The sequence below is a fragment of the Balaenoptera ricei genome, chromosome 15, assembly GCF_028023285.1.
Source record: "Balaenoptera ricei isolate mBalRic1 chromosome 15, mBalRic1.hap2, whole genome shotgun sequence".
Classification (NCBI taxonomy): Eukaryota; Metazoa; Chordata; class Mammalia; order Artiodactyla; family Balaenopteridae; genus Balaenoptera; species Balaenoptera ricei.
In genome coordinates this window covers 47,707,729-47,732,040 of record NC_082653.1, presented here as the reverse complement: position 1 = coordinate 47,732,040, position 24,312 = coordinate 47,707,729, and the positions used below count along the sequence as shown (strand labels likewise).

The window sequence follows — 24,312 nt, the reverse complement described above, 5'->3', positions numbered from 1 at the left end:
TCTCCCCAGTGTTGTCCCGGGACCACCAGCACCGACATCATCTGGGAACTTGTTAGAAATACAAACTCTCAGGTCCAACCCCAGACCAGCCGCATCAGAAACTCCGAGAATGGGGCCCGGCGGTCTGTACCGCGAAGAGCCCTCCTGGGATTCTCCTGTGCAGCCTCACTCCCCAAAAGGCAGAGGACACGGCACACCCTCGGTCACACCCCCGCCACCCCTCCTCAGCTCTGACTCCAACAGTCACCTTCCTCCCGGCAGAGGGAGGGCTCAGACTAGGACACCGCCCACTGGATTCTCTTACCCAGGTGCAAACAGGCAGAGGAGTCCACACCGCACTGAGGGAGTCAGGGGGTGTCAAACCCCTCGCCCGCCGCCTTACAACATCTGATGTTAGGTGGAAACGTAAGCCAGGGGACTTCCGTAGAGGTGCCCGGAGCCGTGATCTTTGGGGAAAGGGCGCACCTGGAGCCATTGTGTGAGACCCAGACTAGGCAAGGCCTCCTACTGAGCAGAGACTTTATCTCTAAGTGTAGTTCTCTGAAGAGGGTTCCTTTCAAAGGAACACTCGCCACATGGTAAGGTGCATGGGCTTGGAAAAAACTGCTTGCATTTCCGTTTTGATTTTAAGAATTGTGGTGAAGAAAAATGTTGTGGATCAGCTTCCTAGACCTCGGGGTTAAGGTGGAGTAACTTTCCATATAAGCAACAGTTTGTGGAAATTCCAGACTCTACAATCCGGTACATCAGAGCTACTTTTGGGGGTGCGGGTAAGGGTGGGGAGGTGGTCGTTATAAAAGGACAGCTTCCTGGACCCCTGTTCCTGTGGTTACAATTCACCAGGTTGGAGTGGGCCTCAGGAATTTGTATTTTTAAGACTCTCCAGGTAATTCTGACATGCAGCCGGGTTTAGTAACCATTTATGTAGACATTTCCTCAAACTTGGCAGTCTTATCTATGAGGAAACCTATTTCCCCCTCTGATTGCTCATTGTAACTGAGCTGTTTTTATGGGCTGTGTTTTCCAAACCATATTTTTAAATTCTCAACAAATTATAGAACTTCTAAGTCACGTCATTACTTCAGGGCTTACCAGGCATAATTATTAATGTATCATTAAACATTGCATAGCTGAAGTCATTACCCTAAGTTCATAGTATTTACATGCTGAATTGGACCTAGTAGAAAGCATTTCACAAAGCTTCATGCTTCAACTATTCACCATTGAGAATGAAGGTCCAAGGAGATATACCTGCCAAGCATGAGGAAACCTGCCCTGATGGTGTCAATAAAGCCTTCCTAACTGCCAGCATTTGCCCAAAGCATAAAACCTTTCCTCATCCTTCAAGATCGGAAGTGATCTCACTTGCTTTTGAATTCCCATAATGCTTGGTTTTTCCAGTCCTGTGGGATGACCGGTTTTGTCTTGTACTTGGCCATCTCTTGTGTGCGAAGGCTTTCCAGCTTGTCTCTCATAGCTGCCATCTTGGTATTTACATCTTACATTTATATGCTCAAAGGATAAATGTATGACATTTTTACTTCATGTATATAGAGATGAAAACATCATAAATCATTTCCCCTAAAACATAAAGCAAAACTCAATTTCATTTTGGTCTTTTTTGCCAGAACTCCCAAATTTTATTCTTATCTCTTCAGTGGACATTTCAAACATTACACTCATTTTCTATTTTTCAGTAAGGATTTATGTTTTCCTTTCATGCAGAGATACATAAGTTTTTCATCTGAAATCCTGAATCCCCAAATCTCCCTCCCCCAAACCTCTTTACCCTGGCCACCAGCCCCCTCCCCTGCCAGGTCCCTGGAGAATCCACAGAGCACTGAGGTCCCTCCAGGCAGGCGATTTTACTTATTGTTGGATCCAGTGCTGATCAGAGATCCTTGCCCCAGGACACGAGGCTGGACTCAGGCAGGCTAAAGAGACTTGCTCGTTGGTCCCTTCCTCTGGGCTCTATCCCGGTTCCTACAGGGGCTTCCACGAGCAGGGGAGCTGTGGAAGATGGCACCCACCCCATGAACACTGACTGCATCCCTTCTATTGATAGCTCAGAATCCTTGACCACATGCCCCTACCCCTCTGGTCTCCCCCAGAGGCCAGGGTGTGCTGTTACTGACAGCTTTGTAGCCACGCGTGCAGCTGCTGTGTCATTTTTACTCACACAACAAAAATGAAGTCAGTAACCAAGGACATTGTCCAAAAGTCTCTTTTGTGATCTAAGCGGAAAAAATATTGCTGAAATTAAACATTTTTCGAGGAAAAACTGTAGATTCTCTTAACTGGTTCTCTACTCATAATAAATATTTTGTTTTGATTTGTTTTGTCCCTATTTTTCCTCTCCTACTGGAAGTTCACATGACTCCTAACTTTTAAATCCCATCATTTTATCATTAATTTTGTGGAATTATGTGGTATCATTAAGACCAAATTAAGTCAGAGTTATTCTTTGACAAGTCACATATGCAGTTAGGTTAAATGTCTATCTTGAGCTGGGACTTACTGTCAGTTGGCAAGTATTTTTGTCAATGCTTGAGCAATTCAGAAAACAGAGATTTTAGTAAATTAAATTGTAACATTTAGACTGATATGGGATAATTAGTTTCCCTCTACATTATTTGTTCAAATAAAAGCATTAATGAAAACAGTTAATTAAATCCCTTGCTTTGGTTGTCCTTGTTATGTGCCCCCCCCCCCAAAAAAAAAGAAATCAGCAAAAACATAAAAATAAAAAATAATAAGCATTCACCTGGAAGGTTGACAGGTTTCTACCGCTCAGAAGGGTAAGCAACATGAGAAGTGTTATGTTTCTTTTACCATGTTCACCATAAATTGGCAATGTGACCCTCTTTATTTGAAGGATAAGAATGCTCAGACCTAATTTTGTAGCTGTCCTCCCGAAGCATGGAATGAAACGCAATAGCTTTTACTTATTTCCCTGGATACTCTAATCCCTCCCTGCTTTACAAGTATCTTTGAGCTGTTCCTCCCTCTGTATCCACAGCAACATGAAATCCCACCGGAATTATCTGCTGTGGAAATGCAGGTGCACTTGTTTAATGTTTCATTGGCCTGAGCGCTTCACTTGAACTTTTTTTGGTTCCACAACATGGTGACCTTTGATTTTAGAGCAGAGGGCTCACAATGATGCTAGATTTCGTTTCTATACGTTAAGCCGATACCATTAGACCTGAGATCGTGCTTTTCTCGAGGTGCTGCTACTTCTGCCACCTCATCTAACACGTGTCCAAACCAGGATGCACCCCGTGACCCACTTCCATGTACAGGAACTTTTTTTTTTTTTTAATTCATTAATTAATTTATTTTTGGCTGCGTTGGGTCTTCGTTGCTGCGCGCGGGCTTTCTCTAGTTGCAGCGAGCGGGGGCTACTCTTCGTTGCGGTGCGCGGGCTTCTCATTGCGGGGGCTTCTCTTGTTGTGGAGCGTGGGCTCTAGAGCGCAGGCTCAGTAGTTGTGGTGCACGGGCTTAGTTGCTCCGCGGCATGTGGGATCTTCCCAGACCAGGGATCGAACCCATGTCCGTTGCATTGGCAGGCGGATTCTCAACCACTGCGCCACCAGGGAAGTCCCTGCAGGAACTTTTTGAATATTCATAGGTAATCAGAATAAAAGTCTTAAATGTTTTATATCCATATTTCATCCTCAGAAGAGCTAAGATCTATTTGTACATTATAAATAGTATAATGACTTTGGACTGATACTCTTAGATAGTTATAAATTTAAGAAATCAAATATTTGGATGTTTCTAAATCAGATGACAGAGATAACTATCACAGCAAAATATGAGGTTGGAGATAAAATGGAAATGCTGATGGTAATTTCATATAAAGTCATGAAAGAGACAGGGAACCTTCATGGAGTAGCAAAAAGGTTGATGTTACAAAGAAGGGTGAAGAGGCTAGGTTAGGCCCCAACCGTAAGGGCCTGAGATACCATGCTCATGAATTTGGACTTAGTATTTTGGTTATAAAAATAGGTAACGTTCATTGAAAATGTTTTGTGCAGCAGGCAATAGTCTAAGCATTTTATGGATATTATTTCATCTCATCCTCCTAGCACCCCTGTGAGGATCTAGGTTCTATTATTCCCATTTTACCGGCTAGCAACTGAGCCACAGAGGGCTTGAATAACTTGCTCAAAGTCAAAGAGCTAGGAAGTGCTCAGGCCAGGAGTCCAGTGAGGCAATCTGACCCCTGAGCCCATGGTCTTAGCTGCTCTGCTCCGCATCTACCCAAGCGGTGAGCAGACATAGACGTGAGATGGGATTTAATTTAAAAAGAGGTTTCCAGTAGCCGTGTGGAAGATGGGCAGGAGAGAGGCTTGTGCCAGGAAGACTGGCCCTCAGACTGTTTTCTCTGAGCAAGAAGGTGAGCGAAGGCAGTGTGTCCTGGGAATGGCAGGTGTCAGGCACTCAAGAGATGTGGACGACGTAGACATGACTGGACATGGTGACCAATTGTGGGAAGGGAGAGAGAGGGTAGGAGTTTGAGGTTGGCTCCCAAATTCCTAACTTGAGAGGCAGTCTGTTGACCATGCCTTTGATGAAGTTAAAAGAGGAGTGGGACGGGGCCACATGGACCTTTGTTTGGACACGTATGGAATTTGGGATGCCTGGGGAGGGGCCACATTAGGACCGATGGGCATCTGGAAATTAGGTTTCTAGCTCAGAAGAAAACTATAATGTAAAGATGTAAGATGAAGGTGTGATGTCAGTCACATCACCCAGGGAGCTGGGCATGGAGACTGGGAAGTTTGGCAAAGGATAGATGGGGCACGGAGGAGGAGCTGGTGAGGGAAGCAGTCTTCAAAGAGAACCTTACGACAGTGCTGTCTCAGACCGCGTGTTCTATGGCGGTAGCTCCTGGGTGGGGCCTCCTGCATGGTCCCAGCTGTCCACATGTCCTCCAGCCCTTGTTCCTCGGGATTCCCACCAGCAGTGGCACCCCGCCCACCATTGCTAGTCCCTGGATGAGCCCCAGAACCCTGCCCACACCTCTGCCTTCACTCAGTCAGACCCTGTGGAGTCAGCTGTCTACTTCCTGCTTGGACCCTGACTGATACAAGCATCTTCCCTCATCACCCCCCCACCTTTCCTTTAGGAGTCAATACATAGAGATTTCTAGTTGCTTTCCAGTGTTTATTTTGTACTTTGTCCTTGATAACAGAACTCTGGGCAGTGTGGTTCTTGGAAAACCCATTGTGTTTCTCTTTGAAAAGCCACATTTCCCAGCCTCCCTTGCTGCTATATATGGCCATGTCACTAAGTTCTCCCACGTCAGCAGAAATGTCATATGAGACTTTCAGGGAAGCTCCTTAATGGGCAGACCTTTCTACCCATTCCTCCTCCCTTCCGCCTGTAATGTGGATATGGGGTGTGATGGCTGGAGCTCCAGGAGCCACCTTGGACCTGAGGTGACCTTGAGAATGGAAGGCACACACTGAGAAGTGGAGAAGCAGGGCCTGCTGACAGCGTGGCTCCACCTGTTAGCACTAGACAGGTCACTTCCAGGTTTCTTAAGTGCAGTTGTAAGAGAAACTTGCTGGGATAGGGAGAGGGAGAGACAGGAGAGGAACTTGAAGAGGAGACAGGGTTAATGGGACACCCCTCCCTTCTGAATGGGGGGAATGGAAGATGGCTCTTGTAGTTGTCTCTGGAGGTGGCAAGAAGGGAAATGGAGGGAGGGGTCTTGCCAGGGGACTAGTTTCTGTTCTCCTTATGATGTGGGAGATGTCCTCACTTGAGAATGAGGAAGGGGGATAGTAGGGAGAACAAGAAAGGGTGAAGTAGGGACCTTGAAGATTGGATATAGAACCAGAACAGCCACAATGAAGAACGCAAAAGGAATTTGGCTAAGGCTAGAGAAGAAGGGTGGAAAGCTGGTTCCTTAATGGATAAAAAGTAAGAAAACGCCCCTCCCCCAGTCTTTTGGCGAAATTTTTAATTGTACAATAGCATAATTCAGGGTAATACAGTGTGGTAATTCGGCAATTTACAAGTCATTTTACAAGTGATCCATGTTGTTAGATAGTTCAAACTGTTCAGTGCCAAAGAGATTGTTTCTTTAGTAAAAAATACCGCTGGATAATTAATAAGCCACTTATTCACATAGAGATGTAAAAAAGGCCTGTATATAATTGTATTATTAGTACAACATAAACCACATTTTAGTCACATAGACTCCAAAGCCCAAATAAATTTTGACCGCGTGTGAGTATAAACACGTATTATTATTTGCATTTTCCGTTAAATGGTAATAAATCAAAGGCCTGCAACTGATGTGTTTGCAGACTGCAGCCATAAGTAGTCGGGGTTAATTGTGACCTTTATGTTACTTGAACGTATTCAAAAGTTTTATTCTTATCATTAGGGGATGAAATGTGCTTGGTTTTCTTTGTATCAAATAAGAATTTTCATTCTTAAATGACACACATCCTGAGAGACTTTAAAGCAAAACCTTTCCTAACATTTAGCTATTTTTAAATGTCAGGTGCAGTTGAGTTTATTCCATTGCCTGCCGTGCCATCGCCAAAAGTCTCCTGCTTTTAATGGTACTTAACAGATTGTCCGCAAATTGATAGCATTTCCACGTTTGGAAATTTTCCAGTTTCCTCCTGGGAAAAGAGGGCAGGTGTTTTCCTCTAACCTGGAGAAGGTTTCTTTTTCTGCATTTGGTTGGTCTAAGGGGAGGGGTGAACCAAGAAGAGATTTTTAGAAAAAAAGAATGTTTTTCTCATCCTGCTGAAGCACAGGAGATCAGCCCACCCATAAGACGTTGCTGACCGTAGCTGGAAGGCAGATCTGCAGCAGGAGGATCTTAAATATTTCAGGGAGACATGGAGGCAGCGCTGAAGAGTGTCCGCTTAGTGTGCTGGGCTGCTGCTTACCATCCCTGGGGGATTGGTCCCTGGGCCGCCTGGGTGAGTGCAGAGGGCACTACTTGGGGTCAGAAGATGTGGCTTTCATTTCTGGCCCTGCTGCTTCTGAGCTTCGTGACCGTGAACAAATTACCTACCATTTCCAACCTCGATTTTCTTCTGTCTGAAATACAGAGAATACAAACCTGCAACGCCCCCCTGCCACCACCCCCGGCAGAAATTGTCCTGAAGATTAATCTCTATGACGACGCCCGTAATCATGCCTCGGGCCCTGGAAAGCCTGATGCAAATAAATATAAGGCAGCTTTGCTCTTGAAAGGAATCTTCTAGAATTCCCTCCTCTGTGATACTGTGCTCTCCTGATCTGAGTAGTTACATATATCTGAAAGTCATAAAGCTAATGTTGACTATGGGAATTAGATGATCTTTGCATCCCTGCCCACAGGTTGGGGTCTACAGGGCAGTGAAGACCAAGGTTAGATGAGAAGATGCTAAAGCCAGATGGCCTGGGTTCACACCCAGCCTCCAGATTTCCTGGCTGCACCGTCCTAGGCAAATCACTTTGCCTCTGTTCTGCGTAATAAAATCGGGGTAATAATAGTACTGACCTCATCGTACTGCTTCCAGGACTCAATGAGAGCCTTGCAGAGCACTTGAGTGTAAGCACTCAGCAAGTTTCACCATGGTGGTTAGAATTCCAGGCCATCTCTCAAAAGGAGTCTGAAACTCAAACTTTGCGTTGACTTACACTAAATTTACCTGCTTCCTCCCATTTTGGGGTTTTATTTTGTTTTACTCTGAGAAGCAAATTTTAAAAAGTTAAATGGTACCTGCCTTCACAAGGTCACAGCTTTTGGAAGTTTCTGCCATTAGCTGCTCCGGCACCCTCTCACTTCTTTCATTTAAATGGTCGGTTCTCTTGGAAGGTTTGTGCAAAAAAAGTTGCTACGTTCAAAGAAAGACTCAACAATTGGAAGACGCGTGAAATAAGGTTAAATTGAATTGTAATAAACTTTCACTGAATTGTGCTTTACCTCTTTTTTTTTTTCTTTTTTTCTTTCTCCTTAGCTCTCACCTGAAGTTCAGTAATCTCACCCTGATTTCAACCCACGGACTCCCAGGAAAAAAACTTCTGGGCACTGAACAAAGGAAGTTTTTAGCAAGCGAGTATGAATTCTATTTTCTTCTTTTTAAATTTTATTTTATATTGGATTATAGTTGATTTACAATGTTGTGTTAGTTTCAGGTGTACAGCAAAGTGACTCAGTTATACATATACATATATCTCCTCTTTTTCAGATTCTTTTCCCATATAGGTTATTACAGAATATTGAGTAGAGTTCCCAGTCCTATATAGTAGGTCCTTGTTGATTATCTATTTAATATATAGTAGTGTGTGTATGTTAATCCCAATCTCCTAATTTATCCCTCCCCTGCTTTTTCATTCTGAAGCCTAAATGTCCTAATTTGTGTGCAGTCCTTTTTCTGCTAAATGGTAGGAAAGGGAAGTGGCAGGCTTTTCTCCTGAGTTCAGATGTTCCTTAGGAGATACAAATGCAAGTTAAGAGTGAACGGCAGGTCTGGGAGGATGCCGGCCCTGTTCCAAACAACTGGGACGGGTCTGTGACCCAGACACCACCTGCTTTTGGGTTCTGAGTGACACTCCAGGGCATGGGAGCTTGGTGACTGTATTTGCATCAGACCAGGCAATTTGCCGGAGGGAGCTAAAGTCTGGGCACCTCCGTGGGATGAGGGTCTCAGGCCCACCTGGCCCTTTGTCATCAGGGCTGATGAGGCAGAGGCCTTCTGAGTCCTCTGAGTCTATCATTGTTTCTGTCCCAGTGGAATCAGTCTTTGACAACACCCCTTCTAGAAAATGCCACTTCATTATCACACAGCTTCCATTCATTTTAATTTCCTGTAGCAAAGCATGAGTATAAGAATGATTAGGCTCCCTGCCTCTAGAAACAATGTCCCAATTTTTCCAACAAGGAGGGAGGAAATTGTTCTCTCTCAGGGGGTTTTCATTTTAGATCCACAACGAAGGACCCTCTTTCCTCTGTGAAAAAGGCTGACTTTGCCTTCAAACTGTGAGAAAAACGGCAGTCTCCTTGCCAGCAGAGCTAGGCTCATTTTGACCTAATACTTTTACCAGACTATAAACTTTGGGGTTTGGCGAAGGACATCATCAGGGTGCAGTCAAAAAGACATGGGTTTTGAGCCAGGTCGATGAATTCAGATCCTGCTCCCACCACAAAGGGGATTTCATCTCTCTGAGCTTTGGGGGTTTTGACTGGAAATGTGTATGATAAGCCAGGCTTGCTGGAGTTTTTGGTTAAAATTAGCCTAACACCAAGTTCTGGCTGAGCATGGAGGATCAACCCACGTACACCCCCTTCCCTCACTTTCCCTTCTTTCCAAATGACATAATTCCCAGGAAACGCTGGTGTTCCTGATAAATGTCTCATGAGGAATTTCATTCAGTCGGCCTGGCAAAGGTTTCTGTCAGTCCCCAGGTCAGGGGTGTTCCAGGAGAGACAGGCTAGCAAGTGATGCTCTGCTGGCCTGATTCTGTGGGGACCTGCATGTGGCTGGGTGCACGGTCACCTGGGGTCTCTGCCTCTGTCCTTCTCCCTCCACACTCCCAATCCAGTGGCCAGAGCAAGCCTGCAGAAACGTGAATCAGATCCTGTCAACTCCCGAGCGGCCTGGAGCTGCTCTGTCCAGTGTGGCGGCAGTGAGCCACATGTGGCTGCTTAAATTTCAATTAATTACAGTTAAAGGGGATTAAAATTCAGCTCGTTGATTACATGGGCCACATTTGAAGTGGGCGGCTAGCCACGTGTGGCTCGCAGCTGCCCTATCAGACAGCCCAGCTGCAGAAGGATTCTGTAGTCACAGAAATTTCCAGATGCTCCAGTCTGAAATCTGCCCCTGTTCTGCTGGCTCCTCTGACCTCCTCTTTTTTTTTTTTTAATATTTATTTATTTATTTATGGCTGTGTTGGGTCTTCGTTTCTATGCGAGGGCTTTCTCTAGTTGCGGCGAGTGGGGGCCACTCTTCATCGCGGTGCGCAGGCCTCTCACTGTCGCGGCCTCTCTTGTTGTGGAGCACAAGCTCCAGACGCGCAGGCTCAGTAGTTGTGGCTCATGGGCCTAGTTGCTCCGTGGCATTTGGAATCTTCCCAGACCAGGGCTCGAACCCGTGTCCCCTGCATTGACAGGCAGATTCTCAACCACTGCGCCACCAGGGAAGCCCCTGACCTCCTCTTTTACTATTTTTGCCCTTGTTCTCTCTGCTGTCACCACACCAGCCTACTTGATGTCCCTCGAACACAACAGGCAAGTCCTCACCTTGGGGATCTTTGCTTTTCTCTCTTCAAGTCTTTGCTGAAATGTCAGCTTTTACATGAGACCTACTCTGAGCATCTAGTCGTCTGCAGCCAACTCTCCAACACACTCTAGTCCTCCTTCTCTGCTCTCTTTCTTGCTACTGAAATCCTTGTAAATATTATACAATTTGCCTTTTAAAATTGTTTATTCTGAATCCTTCAACTATGATGTAAACTCCACAAGGGCAGGAATTTTTTTGCCTTTTGTTCACTGATGGGTTCCCAGCATCTGGGACAGTGCTTGGCATTTAGCAGGTGCTCAGTAAATAATGTCAAATAGATGACAGTTACCTCCAAAAGTACCTGAAGAAGTCCTCTCCATCAGGGTGTAGACAGGAACTAAATACCACAGCCATATAAGATGTCTCTGGATGGGTACCTGCATGTTATCCTCTTAGAAACCACAAATTGAAACATCGACAGGATGTTGCCTTTCAAACGTTCCTCAGACCCCAATACAGGAAATTATGTCTGGTCATGGAGTTTAGAAAGAACAAGTGCATTGATGTCCAAAAATTTAATGATTCGAATTCCTCACGCTAAATACAAATTCTGAACTTTTCCGTAACCAGTGTTTTGATTTATTATTGCTGTTACTACTTTTTGAAAAGCCATGTTTTGTCTCCCCACCTCCCCTGCCCGAACCTCGCCCTGTCCAGCCTCTGGTGGACATGCTAATGATGTGCCCGGGATGCAGCAGAAAGGAGGGCGGAGGGAGGGGAGGAGGAACCGGCAACGGGAGAAACCCACTAATTGGACAATCAGCTCTGAATAACTGAAGGTTAATTATGGTGCTTCTTCTTCTGGGAGTGTCACGGTAAACCCTTGCTGGAAAACTCTGAGGTTCTTTCCGGTCCTGCAGGGTTCTGATTCCATGAAGTGCAGGTCTTCACCACACTTACATTTATTCCTCTGGAGTTTGCTCTTAATTTTGTACCTGGAACTTTAGGCTAAGTCTTCCTATCACTAGGTTTGGGGTCACTGCAACTTTGAGCAATCTGGCCACTCTCCACATATGTCCTGTTCCAGCAATTCCCCCATCCTGCATTTCTACTTTTTTTCTCCTCCTTATTACCTGTCCCCAGAATGTTCTGTGAAGACAAGCTTTCACATTATTTTTGCATCAGAGTCAAGGTCACTTGAGAAACACGAAGTTGACCTACCTTTTTGGTTCCTTCTCTCTCTTCCAGAGGACGCTAGTGGAGATATTTCTCTTGTCCTCAAGCCTGGAGAAGGTCCCTGCCCTGTGGGAATCTTAATGCTCGTTAACTCTGCTTAGGAAATAATTTTGGAGAAATATCACTTACAGTCTCCAATATCTAGTCTCACTACCTGATGGGTAAATTAAAGAAGGTCCAGAATGGATTCTAATATCCAAAACAGATAGGCATCAGCTACACACAGTGTAAACTTCTCAGTTTCTAAACTGAGAAATGTCATTCCATGTGGTCACAGGCTGTAAAAGCAAGCACCCCACATTTTTCAGTGCTTCCTAAGGTCCCTGCAACCCCAGTGTTCCCGGGTGCAGTTCCCACTGTACAGAGCTTCAGATTTTATCTCTGAAGTATGCATTCTGAAATTATCAACACCGCTGGCCTACTGTCATAAGAAATAACATCGTCTTAGCCTTCCCCAAATTTCCCCTGAGAACTTTCATCTTTGAGCAAATCCTCATATGACGAATCCCTGTGTATTAACTACATTTAATTTTTCCTCATCTTGGACGGCTGACAGTACTGCTGCTGTTAGGAACGGATCACGTCCCAAGTAAGAACAATCCCTCATGGGTCTCTCATAGATGTATGAAATCGGTGAAGCCTCCTGTTTTCCTGTAAAGCTACCAAAATGGCTTTTTATAAGAGAATTTCATCTATCTGTTATTTTCCTGTGGCAGGCCAGCCCCCGATTTTCTTTTCTTATTAAGAAGAAATTTTCTTGTTTTTAAGTGTCATTGTGTGGAGAGATACAAAGCCCAGACTCCATTCTCTTTCACAGGCCCTATAACAGGGTCTAATGTGCATCCATTACCAGGATTCTTTTTGTGTGGTGAGAGCAGACTCATGCGTGGATCAAAAAGAAAAAATGTTCTCCCATTACCACTTCAGAATCCTGTTTGCCTCCAAGGAGAGTAAACAGGATTGTGTATCATTAATATTATTTGGAATAATACCCTTCACATATGCATCCCACTTGACAGACAGCATCTCTTAACATTCTCGTGTCCATCCCTTGCAATGCTCGAGGCATGTGAGGAGGGGTCGTTATCCCCTGCTGAGAGGTGAGGAAACTGAAGTTCTAAAAAGGGGTGCAGAGTCCCCAGGGTCCATTTTCATTGGCGACAGAGCAGGGACACAGACCCTGGCACGGGGAAGCCTAGATTTAAACAGACTCTCGCTGTTCTGCTGCCCTACTCTCTGCGTCTTCAGAACGGGGTTATTAAAACGTCATGTACATGAGGTCAAACCTTCCAGAAAATTCTGGAAACAACCCTCACAGGACTCTAAATAAACCCAAAGCCACAGGAAACCCACTTTTCTCCCATTACAGTATTGTGTTCACCCTCGAATAGAACCCAGAGAACAAAACCCGTCTACCCTGGGCCTGCTCTTATGGAAGCAGCGGTCCCCGTAAATCACCTTTACCCTGAGAAGTGACTCCCCAGAGTCCCCAGGGATTGTACTGGCTGCAAACATAATTCCCTAATGGACATTTTCTCTAAATAAAATGCGTTTTGTTGTTTTGGCATGAATCCATACACTAATTCTAAGAATGAATTAGTCATTTATTGAAATTAGTCATATATTGAAAAGCCTTAGCAAATAGGCAGGGTTCTCGATATTCTGGACCTTGAGCCCTGCCTGTGAGAATCCTCAGATGTCACTTTCTTCATCCTCATTCGCTCTGAGTCTGTGGTCAATATGACAGTTGTCAATATGACAGACCAACTGCTAAAGTAAATTTACACCCGCCATGAAATGGAAGCAAGAGTATATATGAATGATTACACACACACACACACACACACACACACACACACACACACACACACCCTCCCTGTTGTGGACTGGTCTACCCCAGGCAGAACAATTTAGCTTTAATGGGAAGATGTCAATTTGCGACTAAGTGTCTCATAAGGACAAATCTCCTAGCTAGCCTGGGTCCCGGTAAACTCCCAGCAAGAGCACAGGCTCGGCCCACCAGGGGACTCGGACCAGCTCACCAGATGTCTAATTAATGCCCGCTGTCAGCTGCTCAAATGTCACTGATGGAGCCTCTCTCTCCACAGCCACTGTTATAATGACAAAGATCACGCGTTGATGTCGCTATGCTCCTGGGTCAACGTGGTGGTTGGTAAAATGACTGCCATAGACCGAGCAGCTAAGCAGGTCATCGTTTCCAGAGAAGAAGTCGTGCCCTACGACCACCTCGTCCTCTGCACCGGGCAGCAGTACCAGGTGAGCCCTCGGGGATGGCGGGGGTCACGTGCTGACCAGGCCCATGTCTCAGGGTCAAGAGCGTGCCTCCCACCTGCACATGTGACCGGAATTGGGTCCAAAACCCTCCTGGAAACCCATTCCAAGAAAAACATTCTGCTCAAGGTTAAGAATCACAGCAAGAGAATCACAGCAAGAGGAGAAATGTCATCCTCGAAGCTGTTGTCCAGAAGTCTAACACGTACTGCTCACCAGAGCAGAATCCAGACGCAGCCCGGCGTGCATCTGTAGAAAATTAATTTATGTTTCAAGAGGCTAACATTCGGCAGTGGCAATGGGCTTGCGAGAAAGTATTTCAAACATGCGCACCTTCTGTCAGCCTTATTTTATTTTGTCTCTCGGTTACAAAGCTAGGAAGTGTGGCTGGTTGCTTACCTGGTGACCGTGCTTTCCATCTCGATTAAATTCTCAAGCCACATTCCAGGGAAGTGTTGCAGGATGTGACCTATTCAACATCCGACAGAAGCGAATTTGAACATTCTCGCTTTGCAACGCCGGAGCATTTCATGCAGAAATGCCACAGAAATAGGGCATCTCTTTGATGAAAAGAGACTTAGATGATGGAGTCTTTTCATTACATTTTCTCTCAGGGACTGGATAGGCCTCCAAGTTGGGTTTGTAGGGAGTTATCCCCTGTCCACCCCAGGCACTGGTCATGTTTTTCTGCTCCTGTCCTAGGCCACCTTGGGGATGTGCTCAGGCCTGCTTCCCACAGATGAGCCAGGGGAGGCCGGCCTGGTGGGGATAGACAGCCCAGCAACTGCGCGCATCACTGACTTCGAGCGCTGAGCCTGGGCTACCCATTGAGAGCACCTGGGGCACTTTTGATATAAACCCAGGCCAGGGCCCCGCCCCCAGAGGCTCTGTTTTAATTATTCTGGGGATGAGTGGGGTCCAGTCATCAGTATTTTTCTGAAGCTCCCAGGTGATTCTAAGCTAAGGCGGAGAAACACAGACTTGAACTTTCTCGACCTAGAACCTCACCTGTACCTTACAGCAGCACTCCTCACGCTGCCATGTGCACACACATCCCCTGTGCGTCTCGTTAAAACGTAGATGCTGAGCAGGGGGTGGGGTGGGGGCCGTGGCTGAGATACCTCGGTTCTAACACGTTTCTGGGTAAGGCCAAGGCCGCTAGTGAGGGGCCCACCTGAGGACCCAGCTTGGATCAGCGTCTGAGTGATTTCGTTTCTTTTCTTTCTTCCCCTTCCTCCTCCCATTCTTCCTCTTCTCCTTCTCCTTCTTCTTCTTTTAAAGCAATCCAATTCTCAAAGTGTAGGAAAGGATTTTTTTTTTTCTGGATAAAGGAGAAAAATAAACTGGTTACTTAAGTACTCCTCTTTTTCAAACGTGAAACCAGAAGAAAACACCAAGCACCCCTTTGTCCCCCTCACCTGCCCCTCCGAGTTCCAGCTGCTGCCTGCGACCGTGGACTTGGGAAAATGTGACAGGAAGGCCCGGCCAGCTGTCCAGAGACTCGGGCGTCTGCCCATGTGTGCCCAGCTGCCCCTGCGGCTTTAGTCTGTGGCACATTAAGCTCTTGCCCTTTTAACAATGGGAAACACGAAATGAAGTGATAAAGAGAGTTTCAATTTAATTCTTCCAGAAGGACATAAAGATTAAAGGTACATAGACTGATATAAAAAAGGCAGCTGGATTCACTAGGAGCTTCCGGCTCTTATTTCTTTCCCTATTTCCCTTCTCCTCCACTCTCACGGTTTTGCCCCAATTTTGTGATTTAAAAAAATACCAACAAGTTAAAGTCATGAAAACAAGCAAGAAGACTACCTGTTATAAAATATAATTACAAATCTTAACCTCTAATCTGACCTGTAAATGACATGTACCAGTCTAAAATATCATGCAATATTTTTGATATCCAAATCCATAGCACTTATTTTTTTAATCAGAAAATCCATGCACAAGATACAGTGTGCTGCAGGGCTGCGTGTGAGGAGCCCTGGTCTCTACTTCCAAGCCCTCTTGCCAGGGTCAGCCATTCTGAGGCATTTCTGTTGTTTGTTCTTCATTGGTTACCCCCCAGAACTACAAACAATGTGTTTATAGAAGTTTTCCCCTTGATCAGTCAACTTCCGACATTACCTCTGACCTTTCCACTTTGGACGATGACGGTTCTGAAAAACTGTCTGCAAGACCTTATAACCAGGGTCCCCGAGCCCCCTCCCTGGCTCATGGAGCATCGAGCAGAGACGGAGAGATGCCCGCTCCCACGCCTGGGTGTGGGTCATCTCAAAGAGAAGAGGGATAAAAATGTGTCAGCCTGAAGCCAGATGGGTTGGCATGGGCCATGAGAAAACCGTGGCTGGGACTCCCACGGGGTGGCGCTCGGGGAAAGCTAGCCGGGGGGTGGGGGGCGAGAGCGTGCAGCCGGGCGAGGGCAAGTGGGGTGTGAGCTCTGGTGAGCTTGGTGTGGGTGAGCAATGTATGTGGTCTCCAAGGAGGCGAGTTATGTCTCAGACGGGAGATAGAAGAACGTGGCATCCGGGACAGTGCAGGCCCAGGCGAGAGCCTGCTGCAGAGGGTGGACAGAGCTGCACGCGTCAAGGTGCTACCCCTTGTCGTTTGGCAGCGCCCAGCATGAAGAGACCTCCCTGTGTTGGGGCGGATTAAAGGGGAAAATAACAGCATGAGGCCAAAGAAAAGAGGCCGTTTTGAATCAAGACTTCAGATTCCCTGAGGCTTCTCCCATCAGAGCCAACATCTCCTCCCCTTGAATCTGGGCAGGCTTGTGACAGCCTTGGCCAGCAGAGTACGAAGGAAGTGACATGGCGTGAATTTAAGTCCAAGTCAAAGGCTAGGCAGCTTCTCTTTGTCTGTGGGAACAGTGGCTCCTGGAGCCCTGAGCTGCCACATAAGGATTCCAGATACCCTATGACCGCTGTGCTGGAAATGCCATACATGGGTTCTCCAGTTGAGGGTTCCAGCCGAGCCCAGTCTCTCAGCCATCCCTGCCAAGGCCCCAGACATGTGAGTGAAGCCATCATGGACCCTCCAGACCAGACCATCCATACACTGAATGTCACCAAGTGCCCTCTATCGATAACACATGGAATAAAAGGATTGCCCAGCCAAGCTCTACCCGAACTTCTGGCCACAAAATCATGAAAGGTGACAAAACAGTGTTGGTTTAAACCACTAAGTTTTGGTGTGAGTTTGTTGCACAGCAAGAAAGAACTGGAACTAAAAGATAACACAGAATAAGAGAAAAGAGAACGACATCTAGAAAAATCAGAGCAAGAACATACTTTTGAAAATATTCCAGAAGGCAGGAATGCAGGATCCTCTCCCTCTCTCTCTCTCTCTGTGTCTCTCTCTGCCCCTCTTTCTCTGTCTCTGTCTCTGTCTCTATCCCCAGGACACTGTGTATCATCCTCATTACGGTCTCCATCACAGGAGCCAAAGACATTCGACAAGCAGAGTCTGAGCTGAGAAGGCCACAGGGTGAGATGAAAAGGGAGACGGGGAGTAAGAAAGGATTGATGTTAAATCCCCATCAAGAGACAGACCTGCTTCTGTACAAGTTGGTGATGTCAGCTGAAGACCAATCACAAAGCTCCCCTGGAGGGTGGAGGCAAAGGACAAAGGGATACATTGGGTGCCAGAGACAAGAAGATATGCTAGAGGTGGAGGCCATGCCTGGACAGTGCTTCTCCCAAAGAAGAGGCCCAAACACATGTAATAGAGACAATAAAGATATGCTAGAAGAAAACTTTCCTTACCTGAAAACATCATCCAGTTGACCACATTCTTGGCAAAATCATAGAAGAATTTTCCCAGCTAGTTACATTCTGATGAAATTTTGGTTCTATGAGAACGATAGGGAAAACAATGAACAAACTTTAAGAGAAAAATAGCAGATTACCAACCCCCCCCCCCTGCATAAAAAAGAACAAAAATAAGGCAAGCAACAAAAACTTACCTCTCCAGCCTTCAGTGGTTTAAGAAAATGAAACTGGCTGCTCAGAATTTTGAAGAAAATGGGCAATTCAGTCATTGCATGCTCGCCTAAGTGTATCCTATTGGAGGATGGCAAAAAGTGTTCTTTATGGGCCAGGCCTGAGAAAGAGGATCTTCCGTGGTCTTTAATTCGCACTCTGTACAAACGGAGACAGAAAAGAACTGGGCACAGTAGTATAAAAGGACACATGGCAATACCACAAACAAGTTAAAAGGTAATCCAGGGGCTTCCCTGGTGGCGCAGTGGTTGAGAATCTGCCTGCCAATGCAGGGGACAAGGGCTCGAGCTCTGGTCTGGGAAGATCCCAAATGCCGTGGAGCAACTAGGCCCGTGAGCCACAACTACTGAGCCTGCGATGCTGGAGCTTGTGCTCCGCAACAAGAGAGGCCGCGACAGTGAGAGGCCCGTGCACCGCGATGAAGAGTGGCCCCCGCTCGTTGCAACTAGAGAAAGCCCTCACACAGAAATGAAGACCCAACACAGCCAAAAATAAATAAACAAATAAATAAAGAAGCTTTCATTTAAAAAAAAAAAAGATAATCCAAATCATTTTTATAAATCTGAGAATAAATCCAAGATGGGCAATAATGAATCTTACTCTAAAGTAATCTAATCAAAACCGAGTTCTTGAAAATAGGGAGAGAGGTGGCCAAGGAGGACTATGCAGTGTCTTAAATGGGGAAGCACAAAGGCAATGTTTCATTCTTGACTCTTAAATTTAGAGGAAATAAGGTTAAAGAATGCTTTTGAGCAGCCTAAATAAATTCACCTTCCAAAAACCGGAGAAGATAAAATGGAAGAAAACATCCTTCATGTAACCAGAGGCAAGAAAAGAAAGAGAATAGCCAAGATGCTTACACTTGAAAGTATGAACCAGAATGGCATAAGGAAAAAAACCTAACAGTTGTAACAGCGAGTGTCGTGGTTTTAAATTGCCCCCATTACAAGACCAAGGATCTGTTTTTAGAGGGACGTCGAAATACAAGAGGAATACAAAACCAACCACACTCAGAGTTTAAGAGTGAAAAGATAGTTCCAGGGGCACCAACAAAAGATGTCAAGCAAATTCAAACAGCTGTTACGAGCAGCAGCAATAGTCATATCCGGTGAAGCAGAATCAACTGGAGAAATAAGAGCATTGATCCTGACAAAGGGTAAAATTCGTGACGACGACGTGGAGGTCACGAGCCCGTTACATGGCACAACGTGGTTGTGTCACAGAGTGTATCACAGGACAGAAGTGCACCTGCAGCATGACGTGCATTTCCTGGTGTCACACGTAAGGGAAGGAACCAGCTGAAGCACCTCCAGAGACGAGAGGTCACCCCGGATGTTTAGCCAGAGGGGCAAAGAGTCCGATGGCTGAGGGTGTTCGTGTAGAAATGAATTCGACTCGGACAGTGTGGCCCGGGAAGCAGATAACGACAGACGTCAGAAGCCATGGGACTACAGCACGCATCCATCCTAAGAAACTACCTCCTAAGGGTCAGAGCCTCCGCCAAGAGGGACTGTCTGACCGGGTACAGTGGGCAGCCGGCAGGAGAGGTCAGAGCACCTGACCTGGATCGATCACTGGCCTTGCACCACACCAGTGCTCCCTGAGGTCACCCTTGTGGGAACACCCTGAGCTCCCTGCCACTCCCACCCCCATTTCACAGGTGAGGGAACCAAGCTGCAGTGGGGCTGAGGTCAAAGGTCAGACAAGACAACTTGTCCAAGGTCACACAAGGGTGGCAGACTAGGGGCTAGGGTCTGAGCCCAGGTGGTCTGGCTCCAGTTCTTCGCCGCTGCCTATCTCTCTCCTCTCTCCCTCTCTCCCTTTCTCCTTCCCCTTGCCTCCTCCTTCCCTCCTGCCCTCTCCCATCCATGTGGTGCAGAGGTTACACTGGATGGCTTTAAAAGTCTTCACAACTCACAAATTCTAGAACTTACCGTTTATAGCTAGAGTCAAATAAACAGTTTTTTTTTTTAAGTTTTTTTTTTTTTTCTCTCTTTAAAAATATATGGAGAAAAGCAACCTCAGTTCTGGTAAGGTGGCTTCCTGGTGTCCTCAAGAACCCAGGCCCTTCTGTCTTTTGTTCTTCCGCCTTTGGAATGTGGCTTCCATCCTCAGCGTCTTGTGGTGACTGCTGTGGTTCCAGCCATTTCATGTGCAAGAAGCAGGAAGGAGGAAAGACTACAGAAAAATGACTTTTCGAGTTGCCCTCCCCCTGCCCCCACAAGGACACCTGCTTTTCTCTCTTGACCTCTCAGGTCATGAGTTGGGAAATGTTCCAACTGGGCATATGTCCCAGGAGTCTGTTACTAAGAAAGAAAGGGAGACAGGATATTGGGTAGACCACCAGCATCCCCTGCTGCCATGTTAACTTGCCAAGGAGAATGGGGTGGCCAAGGGGCTCTCACCAGCAGGTGATTCTCCGTCCCAAATCATCTGGAATGGTTGAGAAGTGTCTGCTTCTCTCCAATCACGAGTCAGTGCCAGTTCAGTGGTGGTAGAGAACGCTCTGCTTTGGGGAGCCAGCGCTGATGGTGCGTCTTCAGTAAATGTGCCCACACCTCCTGTTGAACTCTACTCCCTCCTATCGAACTCTACTCCTTCCTGTTGAACTCTACTCCCTCCTTTTGTTGATGACATAATATGATTTTTCCCCATAGATCCTTCTTGATGTATTGAGTTTTGCTAAACTCTGTGTTGACAAATTGATTAGCTTTGGGATTTAAAATTCTAGCTCCAGTTTTGCCTATTTTGTGAAATGCCACCATGCGAACATGAAAATATATTATCCCTTTAATTTCTCTAATTCTTTATAGTTAAAAATGTGCAAAAACAACTCCACCCATTTAAGTGCATGGAAGAATTATATGGATTATTAGAATGCAGTTACATTTCAGGATTGTAGCAAACTAATTCTCGTTTTTGACCTTCTTCCTTCCCCCCCACCTCTTTTCCTTGTTTTTTCATCTGAACACCCACTATTTGGAATGGTAAGTCATTGAAAGTTTTATAAATTGAATGGCTCTCAATTTGTTCTTCAGCCCTGCCTTTTTCTGCTAAGGATTTTTCCTGACTTGTTAAAGCATGATTTACTAAACTGGTATAATGTTACCCCAATTTCATTTTCTCTTATACTACAATGCTTGTTGTAGTTCTGGTAAAGTTTCAGACCTCCGAAGCACAGTATTCAGTATTGTGCACTTTAAACCATTCACCAAAGCCCTCAATGGACTGCTTTATGATAACCATGAATATACTAATGCCAAAATTTTAGTGTGATATTGCTAAATAAATTATATTGCTAATAAGAGCTTTCCTCCACAATTTTAGTTGTAGTAAATGACCACTACTTATCGGGTTGTTCCTTTTTACTAAATATCATTTTACTGCAGCCTCTTCATGGAGAAAGGACATCCAGCTTTAAAAATAGATTCTGTTTTTTGTTTTAGTCCAGCCTGAAATTGAATTAAATACATCACAGCCATGTGCCAAGGCTTTACCATTTCTCTTGAGGAAGGATATACCCGAAAGTTTCCTAAATGTCATCTGGGGTTTAGTGAAGCCCCACGTGTCCGGGCACCAGCCGGCATTCACATCCCCCAGCACAGCAGGCATTGCCCGCGGTTGTCGGGGAGGAAGAGCCTCCTCAGAGCCCGTGTTAGTCTCTGCTGCCAGTGAATGTTTTGCCCTTCGTAGCTGTAGAAGGAGTCTGGCCTCACATCCTTAGGCCTCACTCCACAAATGTGCAGGACGGCTGGTGCGGGGCCTCTAACAGCAGCCGAGCTGCCTGGGAGTCTTGCCCTAGGTTCCGGCCTCGTTATCTCCCATAATCTCCACCTGCCACCAAATGAACCTCGGAGGGGCAGCACAGGGGCCCACTGGGCACACCCGCCCCACTGTGCCATTTGACTTGGCTTCCACAATGGCGTCTGTTTGCTCGATTTTAATTGAACCAAAGTAATGAACAAATCAGGAATCCACATAAAGAACCCAACTATCTGGCATTTCTTGAGCGATCAGATCTGGCCACCCTGAACCCCTGCTCTACCCTGACAACGACTGGATGGCGTTGAGTCACGGCTGAATGCTCTGGCCGGGGCCTGGGCGTCCAGCTTGTCACGGCATCCTGGACAACAAGGACAAGAGTTGGCCATCATCCGTTATTGGGTTTGTGCTGTTGCTTTACCTACAGCAGAGGAAAGCGTCTGTCTTCACTCATGTCTATGTCAAAAGCGAGGGAACAGGAGCTATACTGGGAGGGCTTTGTGTTGAGTGAGAGAGAGAGAGAGAGAGAGCACTTCTTTGACAAAGTGAAAGATAATCCTATGATTTTCACAAGTAAGTAGTAGCCCACTTCCCTCATTTGGTGGGTAGACCCTCTATGTGCTTGAATTTCAATCCCTTGATATCATTGCCTCGGTGCAGATTGTTTTTACCAAAAACAGTGACATCAAATCCAGTACCACGTGCTCTTCCGTGGCCCCGCCCCCCTTGCAGGAACAAGCGGGTCCTGGGTTCCCTCCCCTTGACCCTGGCCAGGCCTCTGTGAAGACCTCCGTGACTGAACGTGGCAAGAGAGGCCCTGCTGGGCTCCCAGGACCAGGGAAGAGAAAAATGTGGAGCTCTCTGGACTGCTACCCTCTCCCAGGACATGTGCCCTGGAACTCAACCCCCCAGCGCCCCAGCCGTGAGGAAGCTCAGGCCACAGGGAGAGGCCCCACGTGGTGTTCCGGCCGACAACCCGAGCTGGGATCACAGCCAGCACCAACTGCTAGACGTAGAGTGATGACTTGTCATCTTTTTAAATACCCACCATGTTTTCTTGGGGAAAGAAAAAGGATTGAGAGAGTTTATCTCCAGGTGATTCCAGCCCCCGGCCATCAGGTCACCACCCCCAGCCTTCAGGTTTTCCCAGCTGAGGCCTCCAACATTGCTGAACAAAGACAAACTGTCCGCCACCATTCCCTGGCTGCATGGCTGACCTACAGAATCTGTGAGCCTATGGAATGGGGGTTTGGCACTACCGAGCCTTGGAATAACTTGTTACGCAGCATCAGATGACCAGGGCAGCTCCTTCTGAGAATTAGCTCCAAGTGGTCATTTCACCTGTTTGTTTGTTTTTTTTTTGTAATTAAGACCTGATTATATCTGGAGACAGAAAAAGGCACACCTGTGCTGGGTATTGCTTTGTTTATTTTAATTAATTAATCAATCAATCAATGAATTAACTCATTCCTTGTGAGCGCTTCACCTGTTACCACTGAACTAAGCATCTCTCTGTAACGTATCTCAGGTCCCATGCCCTACAGGGGCCGACATTAGTCAACACCCGACAAACAGAGAAGTTCTGAACAGCAGTCTGCGGCGGTACACGGGCCCGGTTCCCTGCAATCATTTCACCCTCAACGACGAAGAAGATTGCTTGAAGGCCCTGACTTGGATCAGGAACAACTCCATTGCTGCAGAAGGTAAGGATGCTGGTAACTGTGCATCTTTTCAGAACAGCATTTTATTTTTATAATGAGTCTTATTCTTCGTCTAGTTCCAGTATATAATTAGTGCCTAATTAATTCCAACCAAATCATTCATCTGCCATGCTTTGTTTTCCAGATTAATTTACAACTTGTCATTTTTGGATACCCAGCATGTTTGCTGGGGGAAAGAAAAAGGCTTGAGATAGTTTAATTATCTATAATTATTTTATTACACAAAAATGAATATCCAAAGAGCAAAGCATGGCTAAAATCGTTAACTAATTAAAGAATAATTTAATAAGCAAACATGTTTAGCAATTATATGGAAAATATGACTCCTTTTGTGAAGCTGAAAAGACCTCGGAAGAAAAAGAAAGGTCTGAGTTGGAAGAGCTCTTTTCTTTCACAACCCATTGTTCTCCCTCGTGGTTGCCTGCACAGTCCTTCCCACAAATGAACATATTCGAGTTGCCTACCACTTCCTGAAGCCAAATGAGAGAGTGAAACATTTGTACAAATTGTTTTCTCAAGCATCTTCCTCTCTATTGCTTGGGTTAATGGAAATTGTTTGACTAGTAGAATAACTAGAACAGGGCCTGGCTGCCTATTTGTCTTTAATTGAAACCTGGAGAGTCAAGTTTTAGAGATGACTTACTGCAGCCCCTTCATTTTACCGAAAGCGCAGGGAGGATCAGGGACTTGGTTGGGTTATACAACTACCTGTGATGGGCTGGGCTTCTAACCCAGACCTTTGATTCAGTCCAGGGATGGAAAAACCAGTAAGTGACTGGAGTGTGGAGATCAGTATATAAAATTGAATATATTAGTTTATTGAATGTATTTGTTTAAATATAATTTCATTATGTTAGTTAATATAATTAATATATTAAAATTAAATACAGTTTCTTCTGATTTTTGGTGGAAGATTTAGGTGTTAGTTAACTTTTTGTCAAGTTTCTACATTTACTTCATTAAAAATCAAAAATAGGTATCAAAGGATATTTGATACATTGCTGAATTCAATTTGTTAGTACTTAGAGGCTATTTGCATCTAAACTCATGAGTAAG

General features: G+C 45.8%; 1 protein-coding gene across 7 annotated transcripts in view; it reads left to right on the top strand.

Annotated features, from left to right (window-relative positions):
- CFAP61 (cilia and flagella associated protein 61) overlaps nt 1-24,312 on the top strand; it is a 256,494-nt gene that overhangs the window by 159,233 nt on the left and 72,949 nt on the right. For all 7 annotated transcript variants that reach the window (XM_059898316.1, XM_059898315.1, XM_059898314.1 and 4 more), the window contains 3 exons: nt 7,980-8,078; nt 13,589-13,757; nt 23,064-23,238. In XM_059898316.1, the coding sequence (XP_059754299.1) occupies nt 7,980-8,078; nt 13,589-13,757; nt 23,064-23,238 (443 nt within the window). The remainder of the gene's footprint in view (nt 1-7,979; nt 8,079-13,588; nt 13,758-23,063; nt 23,239-24,312) is intronic.